Below are 22,757 nucleotides of genomic sequence, written 5' to 3'. Positions count from 1 at the left end.
CCTAATACCATCAATAACTAAAGCTCTCTCTATCCTCTTTTTGTGTCTTTCCCTTCTGTTTCCCCTTCTTTAGCCTAACTTCACTGTCCAGGCCCCATGTGGAAAAAGGTTGCTATTTTCAGCTAGTCTGGGGGAAAAAAAAATGTTATGATTCACTCCCCTTCCTACCCACCTTGTGGTGGGGCACTTGAGGCCTTAAGTCATCAGAACTTGTGTGTGTCTGTATGTGTGCGTGTACGTGTGTGCGCGCGCGCGCGCACAGCACATGCACACGCCGGCAGGCCAGCCTGGTGTGTGTGTGTGTGTGCAGCGTACGCACACACGTGTGTGTGGGTGTGTGCAGCGTACGCACACACGCCCATCCCCCAGCCCGGTGTGCGAGAGTGTGCGTGTGTGTGCGCGCCGCGGGGCTCTCCTTGACGCACGCCGGGCAGGGGGCCCCCAGCCAGCGCCCCTCCGCTGGGTGCGCGCCCAGCAGTTTCTATAGGAACCGCGACAGCGCCCGGGCCCCTCCTGCGGAGCCCGGGTGCGAGCATGCCCAGTGGAAGCCGCTAGTTTGGCCCGGGTCTAGGTTTCCAGTAAGTGGCATGCGGGACTCCGGAGACGTCCCAATGAGCTGAGCCGAGAGTCTTTGTGTGCACAGGGAGAAGGAGGCGGTGGCCGCCGGGCCCGGAGACCCCGCCCCGGGGGCCCGGCAGGAACAATGCTAGCCTGCCTAACCCGGGGGAACTTACTGGACGTCCTGCAGGAGGGCTTCAATGAGGTAACTGTCTGCTCCTTCCACTCCCCAGCTCCCCTGCCCTAGCGCCTCCCACCTAACCTCTGGGAGGGGTCCTCTTCTGCCCCCATCCTCACCGGGACCCCAGAACAATCCCCCCACAGAGCCCTAAGGAGGCTAAGGTGGTGGGTGCGGTACACCGGAGCCTGGTGAAATCAAAAGGGCCGACCTCTTCCAGCTGAGCTGGGCGATGACCTTCCCTGGTAGCTTGCCTGAGCCCAGAAGACAGGACCACTAATTCAGAGGTCATCTCCTTCCAAAAGAAGTGGTCTCCTCTCTCCCCAGGCTTTGCCCTAAGGAAATCCCCAGGAAGCCTGTGAATATATGGCAAAGGTGCTCATTCTGTTTCAGGAGCTAAGTGGGTGAGCCAAGGGAGGGTGGGGTGTCATTGCATTGGTAGAAAGTTTGAGAGGGGGCAGGGTGAGTAGGTGGTCCACAGGAAGTGCCCTCTTCATGTTCACATCTCTTTCTAAATCTAGGGTAGTACATTTCTCCACAACCCTGGGTGTGATTGGCAGACAGGACCTAGAGGAGAGAGAGGTTTCTGGGCCCAGTTCAGGGGAGTGGTGTTTGTTCCTTTCTGTGTGAGAGTGGGAAACTGGGGCCTCAATCTGACAGGCAGTATGGGCTAGGGCTGGCAGGGAGTCTTTTTCTCTTCACTGTTTTCTCTCAGAATTTTGTTATTTATTCCATTTTCCTCTCTTGTGACCCCGGACATTCTGGTTTAGGACCTTTGTCCCTTGTGATTTGCTCCATATGTCTTCCATTGCTTCTTCACCCCACCCCTTGGGTTGCCTTATCCCAGCATCCAGGGAGACCCCTAGGAGGAGAGCTGGACTGTTAGTTGTGTCCTTCTTCCTTTCTCCCTCTCTCCTTTTCTTTCTGCCTCTCCCTCTCTTCCCTTTATGTCGCTCTTTCTTAAGTTTAAGGTTTTTTAAAGTCTGTTTTTTGTTAAGCAATTAACATATGAATACATTCTCTTCTTAAATATGAACATTGCAGGCAAGACCGAGTGCCTTAGCCACCCCTGCCATCCTGGCCTTTTCCCCGGTGGTAACCATTCCCCTGAATTTGTGTTTAAGATTTCCTTTGTACATCTGCACTACAGACTCTTTCCTTAATTCCTGTTTTTAATTAAGAAGCTCTGCAGCCTGACCTGCCTCCGATCCTTCCCCAGTCCTGGCCCCTGTGCCCCAGCCTTTTTCCTGACACAGAGAGGAAAACTGCACAAATGCTGTCCCAACCTAACCAACTGAGACAGAATTTTCCTTTGGCTGAGGGATGTCACAGCCTTCGCTGAAGGGTAGAGCTTGTGTCCCATCTGCACTGCATGGGTCCTCGTCTTTGCATCATTCCCCTTTGAACACATGGAAGGGGATTGTTAACAAAGAGCTACAGTCTGAGAGTTGAAACACAGACGAGCCAGGAAACCACCTTTTTGAGTGCTTCCGGTATTCTTTTTTCACTCTCTGCTTTTGGGCCTCCCCTGGTCTTGAGCCTCATAGAAGCTCCTTAGGCCATCTTATGGTCTCCCATTTTTGTCAGTCAGTCCCCAGGGACCAGGTTTCACTATCTTATTAGGAAGAGGAAACCCGCACAGAGTGAGTCCTAGTCTTTGCCCTCTGCTCATTTCACCTCCAAACCTTTCAGCTGAAGAGCCAGGTAAACCAAGAGGCTAGACTGTCTTTTTCTTTTCCATGCTTTGGTGCTTCCATAAGTGTATCCTGACACCCAATTCTTATAAAATATAAGGGTAAAGGAGAGTGGGAGAGTTTTCTTTTTGTGGTGGTAATAGAGTCTTCATAAAAACCACAGACAACTTTATAATTAATTCATCTTTAGAATAATGCAGTAATGCCTCTCTTCCCTCTCTGACATTTGATTTTTCTACCCATCTTGTAAACTGCCCTCCACAGGCTAATGTACAGTCCACTCCCTTCTCTTAGTAGATTTGAGCTCTGAGAGCCAGTAGGTACTTTCGGTTTCTCTGAGAAATTGACATCGTCTAAATAATAGTAATATGTTTAATCTCAATGATTCCTTACAGTTTAAATAATTCTTTCATATACATAATAAATTATATTAAATAATGCTTTTCTCCTATGGGATCACACATAGTGCTACTGAATAATGGTACAGTTGGTCATTTCAGAGTCAGAGGCCCAGCCTCTAGGGTTGCTTAATAGATCCAGTAATGTTCAGTCTCTTTTGTTAGAGTCATGTGATAAGGGTGTAAAGAGGGACTTAAAAGCTAATGTCAGAATACACTTCAATTTCTCTGAGAAACTCTTCCTACTGGGGCTAAGAATACCACACACGTACCCAGTCATCTCCTGGGAATGAGCCAAGCATATCTGAAGCTGTTCTTTATCACCCAGATGCTTTATAGGTCTATGTGGTTAGGGCTGTGACCTCATTCTCTATGGCAGAGAAAACTGCCACAGGAAATGAAGCTATGGCCCTAATTGGTTAATTATAAGGGAACCCTGCAGCAGTGAAACTCTGCCCTCTGAATCAAGGCTTCCCTCTACCTACTGTTGGCCTCTGTTCTCAGTCCAGTTGCCACTCTGGATCACTAAGCACATCGGAATTTTCTTCTACCACCTTCCTTTCTTTCTTCTACCACCTGTCTTCTTCCACCTTCCTGGCCTCCACACACCTAACAAATTACTCACAGGATTGATCCATGTCAGTGCTGTCAGTGCAATTGCTTTTATTGATATGGCAAATCTGCATTGTGAATTATGCACAAGTTTTGGCTACTGCCTCATTCCGTAGCTCACCCTGGCTGTCATCCCGTGTCTCCTATGTTCTGGGCCTGGCCAGGCTTTCTATCGGTCAGAATTTCCCCATTCTGCCTCTGCCTGAAAGCTATTTATTTGTTTTCTCTGCCTCTTGGTATTGATGTTGTTATAGGAATGTTGTCTTTGATTCACATGCCGGAGTTTTTTCTGGGGGCTGAACTTGCTTTTAAAAAAGACTTTGGTGCTTGTGTTGAAAGGTTTTGACAGACCTGAGACTACAATATGGTTTGGCCAGTAAGCATTCATTCATTTAGTTATTTAGTTCATTATTGGGTGAGGGGATAGATAAAATAATTGAAAAACACCTGGTCCCTGCTTCCGATGAATTTATAGGGAGAGAGATTTATAGTTGTACTGAAAAAACCATATAGGATACTTAATGTGCTAAGTGTCATAAAAGAGGTAGTGTTTTGGGGAGATCAAAGAGATATCTTACAGTTAATGATATCATGAAACGCACCAAATATTTACCAACCTACCTGATCACTGAGGCCAGACTTTTTTTCCTGCTCATTTGGTAAACATGCATGCAAACACTCAATTGATAGACAGTCACTGAATTACTGTGCTTACCAGGCACTGTGCCAAGCTCTGGAAATAGGAGGCACATAACATAGAATCTGTGCCCAAGTGGTGCTCACAGGCCAGTGAAAATAGAGCAAATGTTCAGAGTGGAAACTTGGGAAAATTCTGACAATACAGAAATCTTGCTTGTCAGGCAGAGCCAGCTTGTGCCTGGCTGTAGTGTAATGGCCTGAGGGACTGGAAGTTGTGGGAATGATTTATTAAAATGTTGGTGGACAGGAAATCAGTTCTCTGAGCCTTAACCTTTTAAACAGATGACTTGGAAGACTTTCCGTACAATTTTCCCTCCGACTAGAAAAATAGAAATGTAAATCCCACATTGACAGTCATCTGCCTGGCAGGCCCTGAGACATACAGGAAGGGCCTTTTTTGTGGGGTCATGCCCATAAGGGGGACACAGGATGAGTGAGGAAGGGGATTGGCAGGTGGAAATGCTGCAGGGCACATCTCTCCTAAGTGCCCCATGCCTTCCATGGAGGAGGATTTGCAGCATGGGCCAATCGGAGGCTCTCAGTCATTTCCACAATGAATTCCTCTGTGATTTGCTATAGAAATTAAAGTCCTGTTAAATCTTCAGTGTAGCAGAGCACCACACCCCCTAGCCTTCTTTTTTCTATCCTGACTGATTTCTGCTCTCCTCACCCAGGCTGCTTGGCTTTGTTCCCACAGGAGTCAATGCCAGCTCAACAGATGCTCCCTGGCAGCAAGCTGTCAGGCAGTTTTATGTTCCTTGTGGTGAGTGATGGCCTGGCCAGGCATGTGGATCAGTGATAGGGTGCTGTTTGCCAGGTGCCACTCCCCCAGGCAGTTCAGAGAGGTTGGGGAGCACTGGAAGTGCGTCAGCCACCTTGACTGGCCTCGTTGTCTGGGCTGTGCGAACCAAAGATTCCAACTAACGTTTTCCTGAGTGTATTTCCTTATTTGTTATCTCCAAACCAGGCCCCCTTTGAGTGGTCATGGACATAACCTTCAGTGGTGAGGTATGGTAAGGGGGTAGGGAACCAATCCGAAAGGCCCTAACGGTGGGCTCCATGCTCTGTTTCTATAAGGGACACTCATAGACCATACAGTGATACTTCATTCATTCATTCACATGCACTTATTGAGCACTTACCTTGTAACATGTGCTCATGAAGGAACAGAGTGTTTGTTGAACTCATAGTTAATGGAAATTTTAAAATAAGGTTAGGAGATGGTATCTTTTCAGATATCATCATATCATTATTCTTTGACCACTGGGCTGAACAGGAATACAAAGAGCTCTGCCCATACAGGGAAGAAGACATTTAATGATATTTTTACTTACTAACTTTATTTTTCAGTGATTACCCATCAGGTTCAACGAATAGCTTTTCCTGGTTCAGTAAAGGCTTGAAAGAGTTAATAGAAAAGAAATACAATATTGCATTCTTTTACTGGGAGAATTTAGGCCAGTAATAACTCAAGGTTTCCAAACCTCCTGCCTTCCTCTCAGTTTCTCAGCAATGTCTCCAGCCCCATCTCATCTTCTGCAGCTGGGGGGTCTCAGAGTTCTAAACAGGTATCTGGTTTCACTGTAGAACTGATTTCCTTCCTGAGCCATTCAGGTCTCCTCCTGAACTCTCTCTCCAGCGCACCACAAGAGCCCGCTGCTTTTCGTGTTTGTCTTTCTTGCTTGCCAGCAGGGAGCCATAAAGCCAACTCCTTGGATGTTTCTCCACTGGGAACACTAGGTATCACAGACTTCCCCGGTGAAGCCCAGTCAGTGCTTTTGCAACTCTAATGGCATCAGTCCCCTGCAGGAATTCTCTTTGACCCTAGAGACTTAGAGTAGATAGAGAGCAGAGGCTGGGTTTACAGACTTGTTTGGAAGGAAGTTCAGGTCCCAAAGAAAAACAGAAAGAAAGTTACATTTGGTGACAAGAAAGCTTCCTTGCACAAAGGAAGAATGTGGACAGAATTGTCTATTCTGGAAGAGTTTTATCTCATATTATTGTATGGTTTGGGAGTGACCTGGAGGAAGCTGATGGAGATACCTCCAGCCGCTCCCTGGTATTATCACTGCCCTCACAACTTGAGCGGTCCAGTCTCATCAACCCAAAATCCTACTCACACAGTTTTGACTGTTGCTGTGTCTACTTTTCCTCCCCCTGAGGCCTGACTCAGATTGTCATAAAAACTCTGTCTTTCTCGACTTCTGGATTACCCAGGCATCCTTCTGGCTTCCCCAGAACAAATTAGAGATGTTAATCCTGGACTGAGATTAGTTCTGTGCTGCCACCGACATTGTCTGTTTGATTGTCTTGTTTCCTTTATTAGTTTGGTTGTAAAGTGCCAAGAACCCATCTTGAAATCCCATCTTGGAATTTACTGACTCATGGAATCCAAGGAAAGGCTGAAAAACTAAACCACGGAAAGGGCAAGGATTGGGCAGTGTCCCAGAAACAATGAAAATCAAGAACCCAAAACACTGGCAGGATCTCTCCCTCTGATCTCTGTCTCTTATCTCTGGTTCTTTCTGTGGGTAGCTCTGTTCCTTCTCACTACAAATGACTTTTCTCTCAGGTGGGCAACATGGCTTATGGCAACATCCAACTTTTATATCTTACAACTTTGTCAGAGACAGAGAGAGAAGACTGATTCTATTCCTAAATGCCAGATCAAAAAATTCCAGGGATTGGCTGGATTTGACCAATCAACTCAGCTAGACCAGTCACCTGTGGCCAGTAGATGGGGTTACATGATACCAGCTGGTCCTGGGGCCCACCACTGTTTTTGCAGAGGGGTCATGTTTCTAGAGAAGGGAATTATTGTGAGCTGGGCAGCTACCCCAAGAGCTGTGAGCTACAACACCCCCGGGGGCCTGATTTGTACCTGACTGTGGTCCTACTGTGCTTCTCCAGCTGCTGTTGGAAACAGATCAAGAACTGGGGGCATGTTCAAGATATATTTCTTAATAACCAGGATACTTTCATATTTTGCAACCTGTTGCATCTTGTCTTCACTGAATAATAGACTTAAAAAATGACAGTGCTAGAAGGAAACAAAATGCAGTGCTTTTTTCCCAGCTGCTGAAAGAAGCCCTAAGGAGTTCTTTCAGATGTCTGGGGGTCTGGGTGGGGGGTGGGTGGAGGTAGAGAAAAAGAAAGTAAGTGAACTGACCTGTGAATTCCCACCCCAGCCCAAACAGAGAAGTTCTGCTTTTCCCTATTCTACATATCTGGATTTCATAGAAGTTATAATTTGAAAAAAGATTATGAAGCAAAAAGGAGGAGGAGGAAAATAAAAATAAAACTACTAGTCCAACACCCCAGAGGGTAACAGCCTCTTACAAAAAGCACATGTTGGGCTTCCCTGGTGGCGCAGTGGTTGAGAGTCCGCCTGCCGATGCAGGGGACACGGGTTCGTGCCCCGGTCCGGGAAGATTCCACATGCCGTGGAGCGGCTGGGCTTGTGAGCCATGGCCACTGAGCCTGCGCGTCCGGAGGCTGTGCTCCGCAACGGGAGAGGCCACAACAGTGAGAGGCCCGTGTACCGCAGAAAAAAAAAAAAAAGCACATGTTATTTCGTCTGCTGCAAGAGCAGCTGTAGTGAATTGTAAAACCTAGCAGCAGAGCAACTCAGGGCCTGGGCTTGCACCCCAGGCCTCTTTTAAGATAAACATCTTTGTGGGGAAGGAAAGTGGGTGGTGTGGTTGGTCCTCATAAGTGTCTGCTTTGTCCTTCAAATCAATTTTTTTCAGAGCCAGCAGCAGGCATTTATAGCAAGAACTAGGTCTTGCCTGCCCCCTGGGTGAGAAGTACAGGAATCTTCAAGTCAAAGAGGAGACAAACTGAGGCTTGGTTTAGTGGTTGGCTCCCAAGTTAGATTTAAAGCGAGAGGCCGAGACCTGAAGTCAATGTGACCCTTAACCTGTGGACAAGAATAGTCCCACTCAGGTGTGAATCTCTGATCTCTTTGTTAGATGCCACTTAACAGATCAACATGCAGACATTGTAGTGACATGACAAAGGCCTTTCTTCAACTAAAATTTTTTATCAATGATTGCACTGAAGACATGCTTATCAGTTTTTAAAATCACATGACTCTGGGCAGAGTAGTAAATATCCTCAGGATTTAACCATCTACCACTCTTCTGGAATGACTTCAGGATCCATGATGAAGACACTCCAGCCTTGCGATTTCTTGACCGTCCCCACTGCAATGATTGTCCCCCTCTGTGCCACTTCACTAAGGCCACGTACTGAGGCCACATCCTGCATCTTATTCCACAGAAGTGCCCTACCGCTGAAATCGTGAACTCTGAAACTCCACTCGGTGCTTAAAGCCCCAATTTCCACACTCCTTCATTCCCATGAAACTTATTTTCAATCGCATCAACTTCTCTTCTCCTTACTCTTCTCCATCTTCTCAGTTTATCAGCTTTCATTTAGTTTCTTCTCTCAGGTGCAGATTCCACGATCAGTCCCTTCAAGTACACTCTCATCACCATCCTCACTTCCTTTGCCTTGGCGATCTCTGCCTCTCCTCTGACCATTTCTGGTCCTACATTAGCCTATTTCTGGTTTCCTCCACTCAGGGCCCAGGCCTGCTGAGCACTTCTAGAGGAAACACAGAACCTTGCGGATGGATTCAATTACAAAATTATGATTTCCAGCCCCAGCTGAGTCCTTGGTGCTGCCAGGAAATCTTTAGCTCTTTCCAGCTTCTCACAGGGTCCCTTTCCTGAAGCCTCCGTCACTCTCCCTGTCCCTTTCACTCTCAACAGGTATTCCTGCCTACTTTATAATGGATAGAGGAGCAGTTGGATTTGAGCTCCGTCAGCTGCCGTCCTCCCCACCTCCCCATCTCCCCACAGAGGTACCTACTCCTGCTTCTCATCATCGTCAGAGGAAGCGGCCCTCTTCCCTCCTCATTCATGCTCCTCCCCTTGTATCTGCTTCTCCTTCACTAACCCCTCATCTCAGCCTGCAAATGTCCTCTCATCCTAAAAATCCCTCATTCCTTCCCACCTTCCTCTCCAGCAAATACCCTCTCTCCTCCTCTCAGCATTTCTATTTTCCTGCTTACTGAGGTCTTCTCAGTTCACTGCCATCTGACTTTTCACCCCACCATGCTATGCTATCAGTTCTCAGAAAGGTCACCAAAGCCTCTTAAATGTAAATGAAATGGGTTTTCCAGTCCTCAGCCTGACTTTTCTACAGCATTTGACCTTCTTGACCACGCTTCTTAACATTCTCTGGTCCTGGATTCCCACATAACACTTTCTCCTGATTCTTCGCCTGTCCCTCTGATTGCATGTTCTAAAATAAATTTTTTTTTGGCCACGCGGAGAGGCTTGCAGGATCTCAGTTCCCCAACCAGGGATTGAACCTGGTCCCCTGCAGTGAAAGCCCAGAATCGTAACCACTAGGCCACCAGGGGACTCCCTAAAATAATTTGTTTTGCTGCTGACTTCACTGCCCCTTTGATGTTGATATACCCCAGCCTCTGACCTGAGCATTCCCTCCTTTTCTCTCATTGTATGCTTTCTTTGCTATAGTAGAAATAATACATTCTTTAGAGTAAGGTGGAGTGGGTTCAGATTCCATTTTCACCACTTATCAGCACTATGATCTTGAGCAAGGTTTCCCATATGAAAAATGGGACTAATAATATCGATTTTAATGACTGGATATGATGATTAAAGGAGATAATGCATACAAAGAGCTTCATTCAGTGGCTGACAGGGATGGGCACTCAGTTCATTTTCATTCTCTTCTTTCCCTCAGTGCCCCCTCTCCCCACTCCCTTTCCTGCCAAACAACTCCTTATGGCTCACCTTACTTTTGGGGGTGTTGTAGACCCCAGGATTTGGAGTCAGCACTGGGTTGGGATCCTTGTTCTGCCACTTACCAGCCCTGTGACCCTGGGCTTGTTGTTGCTCTGAACCGTGGTTTCCACATCTGTAATATGGTAATAGTTGTTCCACATCTCTAATCAATGTTGGGGGGGGATAAATATTTACACCTTTGACCCTTGAACAACACGGGGGTTAGGGGCGCCAGCCCTCCGCATAGTGGGGAAACTGCATATAACTTATAGTCAGCCCTTTGGAGGCCCACAGTCCCTCCATATCTGCATTAACTAACCACAGACATTATGGTACTGTCGTATTTACTCTTGAAAAAAATCTGTGTAGGGAATTCCCTGGCAGTCCAGTGGCTGAGACTCCGCGCTTTCGCTGCTGAGGACTCAACTTCGATCCCAGGTTGGGGAACTGGGATCCCACAAGCCGCGCAGTGCAGCCAAAAAAAAAAAAAAAAAAAAAAAAATTGTAAATCAATTATACTGCAATAAAAAAATAAATAAAAAGAAAGCTTTTTTTTTTTTAAAAAAGAGAGGGCTTCCCTGGTGGCGCAGTGGTTGTGCTTCCGCCTGCCGATGCAGGGGAACCGGGTTCGCGCCCCGGTCTGGGAGGATCCCACATGCCGCGGAGCGGCTGGGCCCGTGAACCGTGGCCGCTGAGCCTGCGCGTCCGGAGCCTGTGCTCCGCAACGGGAGAGGCCACAACAGAGGGAGGCCCGCCTACCACACACAAAAAAAATAAAAATAAAAATAAAATAAAATAAAAAAGAGAAAAGTCTGTTTATGATCGGATGCACACTGTTCAAACCCATGTTGTTCAAGGGTCAACTGTATAAATATATATGCACACACATATATATACACACACACACATATATTTATATGAAAAGATGTTGGTTTAGTACCTAGCACAGTACCTGGCATGTAGTAAGTGTTCAGTAGATGGTGTTGTTATCCCATTTACACCTATGGCTATGTCTGTCGCCCACAGATGCTCTCAAATATCTCTCTCCCACCCCACACCCATGTCTTGTGCTCTAGACCTGTATTTTGCCAGCTGGCTGCGGAACAGCTCTACCCTGATGTTTTGCAAATGGCTCAGACTCTTGTTCAAAACTGAACTGTTTACTTTTCCCCAATACTTGCTCTTCATGTATTCTCTGTCTCAATTAAAGCATCACCATCCATTCAGGTGTGACTTTTTGGACTCTCTCTTTGCGTCATTGCCTACCTCCTGTCAGTCATCTCTGACTTAATTCTGTAATTTGTCCTTTTCTAACTGTACTGCTTCAGTTTAGGCCTTCATCTTCTCTCACTTGAATTATTGCCTGGATGCTGCTCTTTCTGTCCCATGTTCTACTGTGTCCAGAGTGACCTTTCTAAGATACTCGTTTCACCATTTCACTCTCCTGTTCCAAAACTCCATGCTTTCCTGTTGAAGCTCTTTAGGCTTTAAGTCTAAGTTCTGGTAGGTCTTGTGCTGACCTGTTTCTCCTTTTTTTTTTTTTTATTACTGCTCACTAGGATACCCTTCTACTCTTCTCCAATTGACAAATATCCTTAAAGAACCAGGCAAATGTCTTCTTTCCTCTTGATCTTTCCCTGATAGCCTCATCCTTCCAAACTGTTGCTCCTTCTGTGCATAGATAGCGTTTTTTAACACTTCTCCATTGTTGCAGTAATCATTTTGTATTAGTGTTATTTATATGCCTGTAATCAGTGGGCCTGGCACAATGCCTGGCAATGTTGGTTGATTTGAATAAATGAATACATGAAATGGCAGGGTCTGGAAGGATCTTGTGAGATGGGATTTAACTAATTGAAATTTGTTAAAGGTAAATATGCGTCAAGAAGACCAGTTATACAAGAATGGAAATAGAGGAGACTGGCTTCACAGCAGAATGTGTTAAAAATTTTTAGGGGTTTGGTTGATAGCACTGAGTCAACTATGTGAGGTGGTAACAAAAAAAAGAAGGAGAAGAAGAGGAGGAAGAAGAAGGGGAAGAGGAGGAGAAAAGAATGTGAAATATCTTGTCTGATTTTATAGCCAGAGTATTGTGTTTGGTTCTAGATGTTATGGTTTTAGAGGGATTTAGGCCAGAATAGCAATAATTCTTGAAACCATTTGTAAAAATAGTCAAGATAAGATGATGAAGAAGAAGATAAACATGATGAAGAAGAAAAAAGGAGAAAGCACAAATATACAAAATAAGAAATGAGAGTGGAGAAGTAATCCTTGAAACAGAAAAAACTGTAACAGTCTTTGCAGGTCTGTACAAATAAATTTTAAAACTTTGGTGAAATTGATAATTTCTGAGGGAAATTCTGATTACTAAAATTGATAGAAATGGAATATTTAAACAGACCAATTTCTGTAGATGAAATAGAGAACCTTAATAAGGAACTATTCCTCAAGAAAAGTACCAGGCAGAGATTATTTCACAGGGGAATTCTACCAAACCTCCACTTGTCAGACAGTCCCAGTGCTCTACAGATGATGTCAGAGGATTGAAAATAAGGAGAAACTTTCTGCTTCATTTTATGAATATATCTACATGGTAGTGCAAAAAAGAAAACTACAGACTAATATTACTTGTGAATACCCATGATAAAGTACAACAAATATAGTACTAATACAGCACTAGTAAATATTTTATTAGCGAACAAAATTCAACACCACACTAAAAATGTAATTATTATGATCAAGTAGGATTAACTCCAGGAATGCAAGGTAGGTTCATTATTAGGAAATCCACATATACCATATTAGATCTCAGGAAAAATAATCATAGAATTATCTCCATAAATGCTGACAAAACTTTCATCAAAATTTAACATCCGTTCCTTATAAAACCACTCAAGAAAATAAGACTTGCTTGATAACGGCATTGAGATGTGGTTCGAGATTCACTCTGGGATCGCCATCATGGCCATGTGCTTGTTCATCCTGTGAAAGGCCACTGCGTGCATCCACAGGTTCACTAACAGGGGCAAGGAAAAAATGGTTGCCCATTATTTGTATCAGTGGAACTTGATGGAAAGAGATAAGTGCATCTCTGGAGTTAATCGTTACTATGTGTTAAAGGATTTGGAGAACATTGATTAAGGAAGCATTTTCCTGATGGATGAAAAATAACTCAGTTATGCTCGTCTATCCCTGCTAGAAGGTTTTGCAGTGTATTGTGTAGCATGCCCTGTATTTTATAGTGTGTGATAAAAATAAAACAAAAAAGTAGGGACTTCCCTGGTGGCGCAGTGGTTAAGAATCCGCCTGCCAATGCAGGGGACGTGAGTTCCAGCCCTGGTCCGGGAAGATTCCACATGCCGCGGAGCAACTAAGCCTGTGCGCCACAACTACCGAGCCTGTGCTCTAGAGCCCGTGCACCACAACTACGGGGCCTGTGCTCTAGAGCCTGTGAGCCACAACTACTGAGCCCATATGCCACAACTACTGAAGCCCATGCACCTAGAGCCTGTGCTCCCCAACAAGAAGCTAGAAACTTGTGCACCACAATGAGAAGCTTGTGCACCACAATGAGAAGCTTGTGCACCACAATGAAGAGGAGCCCCTGCTCGCAGCAACTAGAGAAAGCCCACGTGCAGCAACAAAGACCCAACGCAGCCAAAAATAAATAAACAAACAAACAAAACCCCAAAGAAGTCAAAAAAAAAGAAAAGAATACTTGATGGGTTCTTTCTTAACATGATTATATATATATGTATATATATATATATATATATATACACACACACACACACATACCTTATTCCTAAAAACCAGTCACTTTCTAAATTGGGAAACACTACAAGTATTTTCTCTAAGTCCAGAAACAGGGAAGGATGCCCACTATTTCCACTACTGGTCAACATTGTACCAGGGGTATTTAGAAATTGATTAGAGGCACAGGCTTAGTAAAGAAGTAAAACTATTTCTTTTTGTAGATGATATGACAGTAATCCTAGAAATCATTGAGAATTATTGATAAAAAACAATAGAAGATAAGGTAACAAGATATAAAATTAACCTACAGCTTTCACATACACAAAGAGTAACCAATTACAGAAAGTAATGGTAGAGAAAACCACATTTATAATCACAATAAAGAATAATTGAATACTTAGAAATGAACTTAACAGGAAATGTATAAAACCTACAAGAGGAAAACTTTAAGACACTCCTGAAAGACACATTTGAACAAATGGAAAGGCACCCCGTATTCTTGAATAGGGTGATTCAACATCATAAATGTAACAGTTCTGCCTATGTCAATTTATAAATTTAGTATAATCCCAATAAAAATTCTGACAGGCTTTACGGAAGTTCATATGGGGAAATAAACTTGCAAGAATAGGCAAGAAGACATTAAAAAGAAAAATTTCAAGGGGGAGGGACTAGTTGTACCAGATATTAAAATATACTATAAAGCCTCTACAAATAAAACACTTCGGTACTGGTGCATGAATAAACAAATATACAAGTGATATAGAATACAAAGTCCAGAAATAGAACCAAACTATGGAAATGTAGTATATGATAAAGGTGGCATCTCAAATCCCTGGGGTAAAGAGTGACTTTTTAGTAAATGGTGCTGGAACAACTGGGTAGCCATTTGGAAAAAGATAGATTGTATCTATATCTCATATCATACACAAGAATAAATTCCAAATGGATCAGGGATCTAAATGTAAACAATTTTGAAACCATATGAGAACTAGAAAGAAGCAGAGGTGAATTCTTCTTTCACCTCAGTGTAGGGAAAGGCTTTCTGACCATGACTCAAAATTCAGAGGCAATAAAATAAAATATCAGTAAATTCGTCTATATAAAAATGAAAACCTTTTCATGGCCAAAAAACTACCATAAACCAAGTCAAAAGATGACTGACAAACTGGGAAATCTCTGCAACATATGTCAAAGACAAAAGGGTAACATTCCTAATATATAAAGAACTCTTAAAAATGGAGGCACAAAGGACCAAAAACTTTGATAGAAAAATGGAAAAGAGATGTGAACAGACCATGTAGATATAAAAAAGATATAAAAGATAAGAATATAAAATGAATTCTTAAACCTACCAAAGGAGGTTCAAACTCATAACTAAAGAAATGAAGATTAAAACAGCACTGAGATACAATTTCTCACCTATCTATCACACTGGCGAAAATTTAAAAGTATGACATGTTCTGTTGGTGAGGCTGTGGGAAAATGCACTCTCATGCATTGCTGTTGGGAATGCAAATGGATACAACGCTTTTGGCAGGGATTTTGGCAATATATAATAAAGCTATCTACTTAATGTGCCTTTTTACCTAGCAATCTTCTTTGAATCTACCCTGAAGGTAGACCTCCATCAACATGAAAATACGCATGCATAAGGTTACTCATTGCTGCAGCATTTCTAATTGCAAAATATTGGAAAAAACCTGAATGCCCATAGGTAGAAGAGTGGTTGAATAAATTATGGTATAGCCACATAATGGAGTACTATGTAGCTGTAAAATAAGGAAGATCTCTAGACCATTATGGCGTGATTTCCAGAATATATTAAGTGAATATTAATTGAAGTGAAGTGAAAAGTGCAGGTGTAAAAAGAATATCAATACAATGCTGTTTTTCACATAAGAAGGAAAGGGAAATAAGAAAATATACGTCTCTTTTTTTTTCCAGATAATATAGGACGAATCCGATTCATTACCTACAGGGGAGGATAGGAATGGGGTGGAAAGAATGGAGAAAAGGGAATGGAGTAGAAAGAATGATGGAGGAGTGATACTTCTGAATATATGTTTTTATATAGCTCTGACTTTTAGAATCATGGTAATCTTTCTCCTACCCCAAAAATAAATAATTAAAATCCACCAAAACGTGAGGAGAACCCAAAATGGACTGTAAATTTTAAGAAATGTACCTAATCATATTGCAGTTAGTAACATAACCACACTGAAGGTGGTGGAAAGAAAAGAACTAACCTAAGTCACTTTGGAATCAGTATTTTGAGTGTACACTGTAAGGCCAAAGACAAAAAGAACTATATACAAATATTACGTTCTGGTTAGTAAATTTGTTTTTCACAAGGTATGGATTAGCAAGTCAAACTATTTGATGTGTTTTCTAGGACTGCGGAAATATTGATAAATATATTGTAAATAGAGTCAGATTTCTCACTGTGGGAGAAAGGAGTTACGTATAAGGAAAAGGGAAAAGAGAGATGAACCCTGTGGTGTTGGGCTGGAGGCGGGATCAGGATAATTCATGGTATGTCTCTCCATCTGTCTGTCAAGATAAGTAGATACAGATATGTGTGTATGTGTGTATACATACACATATTTCCTACTGTACTACCGAGAGGGCCTAGAATGTCACCTAAGTAGAATGAGTACACCTCATGCCCAAAGTTTGGATTCTAAAAACTGTTCTTCAGTAAAAGGAGCCAGAATTGTTTTCTTTTGAGAAATAGCTGATTACAGAGCTGGGGCAGAGAAAATACAAGATGAGGGGACTCTTTTAAAAATACAGGTTCTAATTCATTAGGGCTGGGGCACTGTTTTGAGAGTCTGCATTTCCATTTTATTTATTTATTTATTAGAAATTGGGGACCCAATTGAAGGGTCCCGCTATTCTTTTTAAAAATTAATTAATTAATTTATTTATTTATTGGCTGCGTTGGGTCTTCTTTGCTGCGTGCAGTCTTTCTCTAGTTGTGGCGAGTGGGGGCTACTCTTCGTTGCGGTGTGCGGGTTTCTCATTGTCGTGGCTTCTCTTGTTGCAGAGCACGGGCTCTAGGCACGCAGGCTTCAGTAGCTGTGGCATGTGGGCTCAGTAGTTGTGGCTTGCGGGCTCTAGAGCACAGGCTCAGTAGTTGTGGTGCACGGGCTTATTTGCTTCGCAGCACGTGGGCTCTTCCCGGACAAGGGCTCGAACCCGTGTCCCCTGCATTGGCAGGCGGATTCTTAACCTCTGCGCCACCAGGGAAGCCCTCCATTTTATTTTATTTATTTTTATTTTTATTTTTAAATTTATTTTTGGCTGTATTGGGACTTTGTTGCTGCGCGGCTTTCTCTAGTTGCAGTGAGCGGGGGCTACTCTTCATTGCGGTGCGCGGGCTTCTCATTGTGGTGGCTTCTCTTGCTGAGGAGCACGGACTCTGGGCACGCGGGCTTCAGTAGTTGTGGCACGTGGGCTCAGTAGTTGTGGCTCACTGGCTTAGTTGCTCCACGGCATGTGGGATCTTTCTGGACCAGGGCTCGAACCCGTGTCCCCTGCATTGGCAGGTGGATTCTTAACCACTGTGCCACCAGGGAAGCCCTTATTTTATTTTAGTTTATTCTATTCTATTTGAAGTATAGTTGTTTTGAAGTATAGTTGATGTACAATGTTTTATGGGAGTGCATTTCTAACAGACTCCTGGGTGATACTGATGCTGCTGGTCTGGGGAGTACACTTTGATTAGTAGACAACTACATACTGTAGATTATTACACAAGAGACTCAAACATTGGATGTGGTGGAAGAAGTGACTTCCATTCTAAGAGTTTTGGTGAGGTCATTTAAACCTCCGGGATGTGTTAATTTAGGTGGCAGTGTGGTAGAGTGTAGAGTGGAAGGAGCACTGGCTTGGGAGTCAGGGTGAATTTCATATGGTTTACAGTCTGGGTGGCCTTGAACAATTTATTTCACCTTTTTTGAGCCTCAGTTTCCAGTTAGCAAAATAGATACAGTAAAATATCCCTGGCAGATTAGCATTAGAGAAAATGTGTTTAAGGACCTAGCATAGCTCTTGACACAGTGTAGGTGTTCAGAAAATTGGTGACACTTATTATGCTGTAGAATCCTCTTTATTAGAAGACCAGAGCTGTGATTAATGTGCATGAACATTACTGTGTGGAAACAACGTAGTTTTGCATCAGAGACAACTTACTTTTATTCATTGGCCTAAAGAAGACTATGGTTACTTAAGTAAAATCGTCTTGGCCTGATGAAAAATACTTGTTCTTGTCTGCCCTTGCATAATTAACTTTTACAATCATTTAAAGTCTTGGCCTGATGAAATGTGACAAATGATTCACTGATTCAAACAGATATTTGTTGAGCACCTGTTACTCTGAGTCCAATAATCTTGAACTCTTACAACTTCCTGCATAGAGCGTAGTTCAGACCTGAGCTCCTTTTGAGCTCACTGTCCTCTCTGCCTCCTCTCCTCCTTCAGGAACCCCTCCACCGCCGAGCACGGGCTTCAGGTTGGGCTAATACTCTCTTAGCACCTTGTACACCCCTGTCATAGTGCTTGTCTCTACCAGCCTGCAAGCTTCTCTTCCTCTCCCTCTCTTCTTGTTTTTTACCTGCAAACTTCTTGAAGGTATAACGCTCTTTGTAGCCCCATAGCAGAACAGTGCCTGCACTCAACTTGTTGAACTGATTGCTTGACACAGGACGTCCTCAAGGAGATCGGAGTCTGAGGTGTGTGGGAGGGTCAGGGAAGGCTTCCTGGAAAAGGTGATGCTTGAGCTGAGATTTAAGAGGAGACGGCAAGCAGGGGGAGGTAGTGTGGCTGGAAAACATGGCGCATTTGGGGCACTGCACATGGTTTGGATGAACTGAAACATGGGGGGCAAAAGTGGGTGAAGGGAGTGAGTGAAGCTGGAGAAGAGGTAAAGGCCAGCACATGACAAACTTAAATGGAGCTGAGGAGATTGGGTTTTATCTTGAGGATAATGAGAAGCCAGTGAAGGATTTTAAGCAGGAATGTGTGGAGGGTGGGTCAGGGGTGAGATTTGATACAGAGTTGTACATAAGCCTGGTAATCTGACCCAGCTGTTACCCATAATGCCTTTCTGGCCGGAGCAGAGTGGTTTGCTATGGAAGTGCCCTTTGCCTGGCCTGCCTCACACAGTGTTTTGGCTGTACAGTGGGAGCAGACCTGGACAGGAGTCTGGCCCATGTTAAGGCAGAAGGTGTAGCTGCCTCTATTCTGCAGAGTGAGTTGAATAGCAAGAGGCCCTTGGTAAATGCTTGGACCACCTTTACTGGGTTTCCTTACCAGGTCTGCCAGGTCCTAGCTTTGGGGACATTAGAGAAGTTGCATAATTTCTCTGAACCTCATCCATAGAATGGAGATGATACCGACCCTTCAGTGCTTTTGTGAGAACTGCATTAGATAATGATAATGAAAATAATAATGACCATTTAGTAAGCATCAACTGTGTGGCAGGCTGTGTTCCAGGTACATTATTAACTCATTAAAACATATATAGGGGCTTCCCTGGTGGCGCAGTGGGTAAGAATCCACTTGCCAATGCAGGGGACACGGGTTCAAGCCCTGGTCTGGGAAGATCCCACATGCCACGGAGCAGCTAAGCCCGTGCGCCACAACTACTGAGCCTGTGCTCTAGAGCCCGCGAGCTACGACTCCTGAGCCCGCGTGCTGCAACTACTGAAGCCCAAGCGCCTAGAGCCTGTGCTCTGCAACAGGAGAAGCACCGCAACTAGAGAAAGCCCACGTGCAGCAATGAAGACTCAATGCAGCCAAAAATAAAATAAATAAATAGGTAAATTTATTTAAAAAAACATATATAAAACATCAAAAATAGTGTTTAGTTCATGGTAGGTACTCAGTAAATATCAGATTCCTCCCCCTACCTCTCCTGCTGATCATTGCACTTCCTATAGTTTGTCCGTAGCTGATAGATTATTGCCTTAGCACTACCTTCCAAAGGACTTTATTTATTCCCACAAACCGACATAGAGAAAGAAAAGAGTGAAGATTTCATTTAAGCCCAGGAAGCAGCCAGTGGGTAATTTCCAACATCATTTCATTAAGGAAGTACTTGGGGCTTAGAAATCAACTGTACTTTAACCAAATTATAGTTTAATACTGTTAGCCTTTGAACTTAATTTTTAGGTTCAGGGTCTTGGGCTTCTACAGAAATCAGACAGAACTGCTGCCTGTACTAAGACATCGTTCATGTGCTATTTTGATATTTAGTGCCCATCTTCAGACCAGATAATCAGAATAAACACCTGAATGCAAGCTGTGTTTAAAATGGAATATGTAAGGTTGTCTAAGTGTTGGGATGAGTTGTGTGTCCAACCTGAGTCTGACGGGTTTCTGATGGTACTGGGCCATAGCTTTGTCTGAAAATAAATGAAAGCTCCCTCCATCCGCAACCCCAGTCTTCAGGAACACTGCTCGTCATAGCCTTTCTTTTTCTTTCTTTGTGCAGGTTTCAGGTAACTAGATCCTCTTTGACAATATAAAGCATGGATTAAAACTAACTCCGTAGCAATCCCAGGATTATAGGCTTAGGAGAATAAACCTTGGATTGGGTTCAGTGAAGTCTCATTGTAAAGAAAGCAGCTATGGGAGAGGCATTTCTGAACTTGGTTTCTGTTGATTCCTGGTTCCCCAAGATCAATTCTTAGGAGTGTCACAGTTCATTGTGCATACAGGACATGAGTGATTGTTCCTGAGAAGCATAATGGGTTGCTGGCAGCAGTGGTTACACTTGAAAACTGGTTGTGGTTCTGGCCCAGCCTTTATCCCTGGTCAACAGAGCAAAACTCAAGGAAAGCAGGAGTCATAGTCACTGAAACACTCATCTGCGTACCTGTGTCCCCACTGCCACCCAAGTCAGAGGTTAGCTTATCCCTGGAGACTAGCATAAAACTAGAGAATTTTAGAACATACTCCATGTCTGACCATCTTTCTTTCTTTCCTTAAAACCTTCTCCTCCTCCCTCTGGATATAGATTGCCCAATCTCAAATGCTGCCTTAGGGGGTGCAGGGTAGAGGATAAGAGTAATATGCAACTTTTCCCTTATTTCCACCTTTCGTTTTCCAGCAACAGCTGCAGGCATATGTGGCCTGGGTGAACGCACAGCTGAAGAAGAGGCCAACAGTGAAGCCTGTGCAGGACCTGCGACAGGATCTCCGGGATGGGGTGATCCTGGCGTATCTCATCGAGATTGTAGGTCAGTTGGCCCTGGACTCCAATGCTAGCGTAAACCAGAACATGGCCTCTTTTATCCTCCATATGCCCTTCAGAGCAGATTGCTTCTTCTTTAAAATAAATGGAAATGGGACTTCCCTGGTGGTCCAGTGGTTAAGAGTCTGCGCTTCCGCTGCATGAGGCACAGGTTCGATCCCTGGTCGGGGAACTAAGATCCTGCATACTGTGGCCAAAAAATTTTTTTTAAATAAATGAATAAAATAAATGGAAATGGAAGTAGAGAAGACTTAAGATACTCGCCCAAGGTTACTTTATTTATTTATTGTCAATAAACACTGTGTTCCAGGTGCCGTGTTAAGCTTTGGGAATATGATGATGAGCACAGTCCAGGCTCTCAAGGGTCTCCCAATCTATTTGGAAAGACTGGAAAGTGAAGTCACTTCCATTAATGTACTTAGTATTCTGAGGGGGCAAGTACAGATAGGAGCACATGGGGGACACCCAACCCAGTCTTAGGGGTTGAGGGATGGCTTGCCAGAAGATTTGATGTCTAGACTGAGGCTGGAAAAGGAAGTGGTAGCCAGGCAAAAAGAAGGTGTGTTAGCAGCAAAAGAACCCCTCTACGGTATTCACTACCATGACGCTTCCCAAGAGACCTTGTTTTCTGGAAGCCGCGGAGCTGTTGCCGGTCATTCTTATTAGATAGTATCATAACCTTTTTTCCATAGCATTTGTCTGTAGCTCTGTTATTATTTCTCTCACCAAAAGGTAATTATTTACTATCTATCTCTCCTGTATAGACTGAGCTCTTTAAGAGCAGGTACAGTATAATTTTTTTTTCTGTTTCTACAACCCCTAACCAAGTGCCAGACACATAGTAGGTACTCAAACGTTCATTGTCATGTAAGTCAGCTTACCTTGCTTAGAGTCTTTGAGGGATGTGGGGTTTGCAAATGGTATGTAAGAAGTCAGGTTTGCAACAGGCAGCCTGTCCATGAATACTGCATTCAGACAGCTCATGGATTCATTAGAGTATTCACCTATAGTGATAATAACCATGGTAATAGTAATAGCAGCTGCTATTTATTGAACACTATCTCATTTAGTTTCATTTGATCATCAACCTTTGAGAAACATAATAGCCCCATTTTCAGGAAACAAACTTAAGAGAATTTATAAAAATAAGTAAATTCATGGAGCACTTTATATATATATATATCAAGCATCGTGCTAAGCATGCTACTTTGATGGATTTATGATATGGATATGATGTAAGTACTATTTCACCCATTTTATAGGATTTAGAAAGGTTAAGCAACTTTACAACGTCACATAACTGTAAGTGGCAAAGCAGAGATACAAACCTAGATCTGCTATAATTCCAAAGCTCATTTTAAACATTTAATTTTTCATTCATTTGAATAGATTATACTGGAAATATAATCAGTTAGAAAATCCAGACAACACAAGAGGATATAAAGTCGAAAGTCATTTTTCCACCTCTGTCCCCCTGCCAGCTACCTGCTCTTTCTGGAGGCAACCAGTGTTAGCAGTTTCTTGCTTTTTTTCCCCAGAGATAGTCTATGCATATACAAGCAATATGAATATGTATTCTTGTTTTCCCCAAACCCAGGTTCTTAAATGCTGCGTTCTGTTGTGACTTGGCTAAATAGAAAAATTCACAGAATTCACTGCCTTATTTCCCATTCTTTCTTTAGCCAGCCCTCACTGGGCTTTTTTTTTTTTTTTTTTTTTTTTTTGCGGTACTCGGGCCTCTCACTGTTGTGGCCCCTCCCGCTGCGGAGCACAGGCTCCGGA

At 43.5% G+C, this 22,757-nt stretch overlaps 1 protein-coding gene across 3 annotated transcripts in view; it reads left to right on the top strand.

Moving 5' to 3' along the window:
• Positions 1-358: 358 nt before the first annotated feature.
• The window catches only part of DIXDC1 (DIX domain containing 1), a 66,840-nt gene continuing 44,441 nt past the window's right edge, over positions 359-22,757 (top strand). Inside the window, exons 1-2 of one of the 3 annotated variants that reach the window (XM_028500957.2) lie at positions 359-763; positions 20,832-20,961. In XM_028500957.2, the coding sequence (XP_028356758.1) occupies positions 704-763; positions 20,832-20,961 (190 nt within the window). In that variant the 5' untranslated portion in view covers positions 359-703. The remainder of the gene's footprint in view (positions 764-20,831; positions 20,962-22,757) is intronic. The other 2 variants (XM_024131229.3, XM_007128271.3) reach the window with 2 other exon arrangements.

Source organism: Physeter macrocephalus, chromosome 16 (genome assembly GCF_002837175.3).
Source record: "Physeter macrocephalus isolate SW-GA chromosome 16, ASM283717v5, whole genome shotgun sequence".
Taxonomy (NCBI): Eukaryota; Metazoa; Chordata; class Mammalia; order Artiodactyla; family Physeteridae; genus Physeter; species Physeter macrocephalus.
The sequence above is the reverse complement of the archived record's forward strand: the minus strand, read 5'-3'. Positions and strand labels throughout refer to the sequence as shown.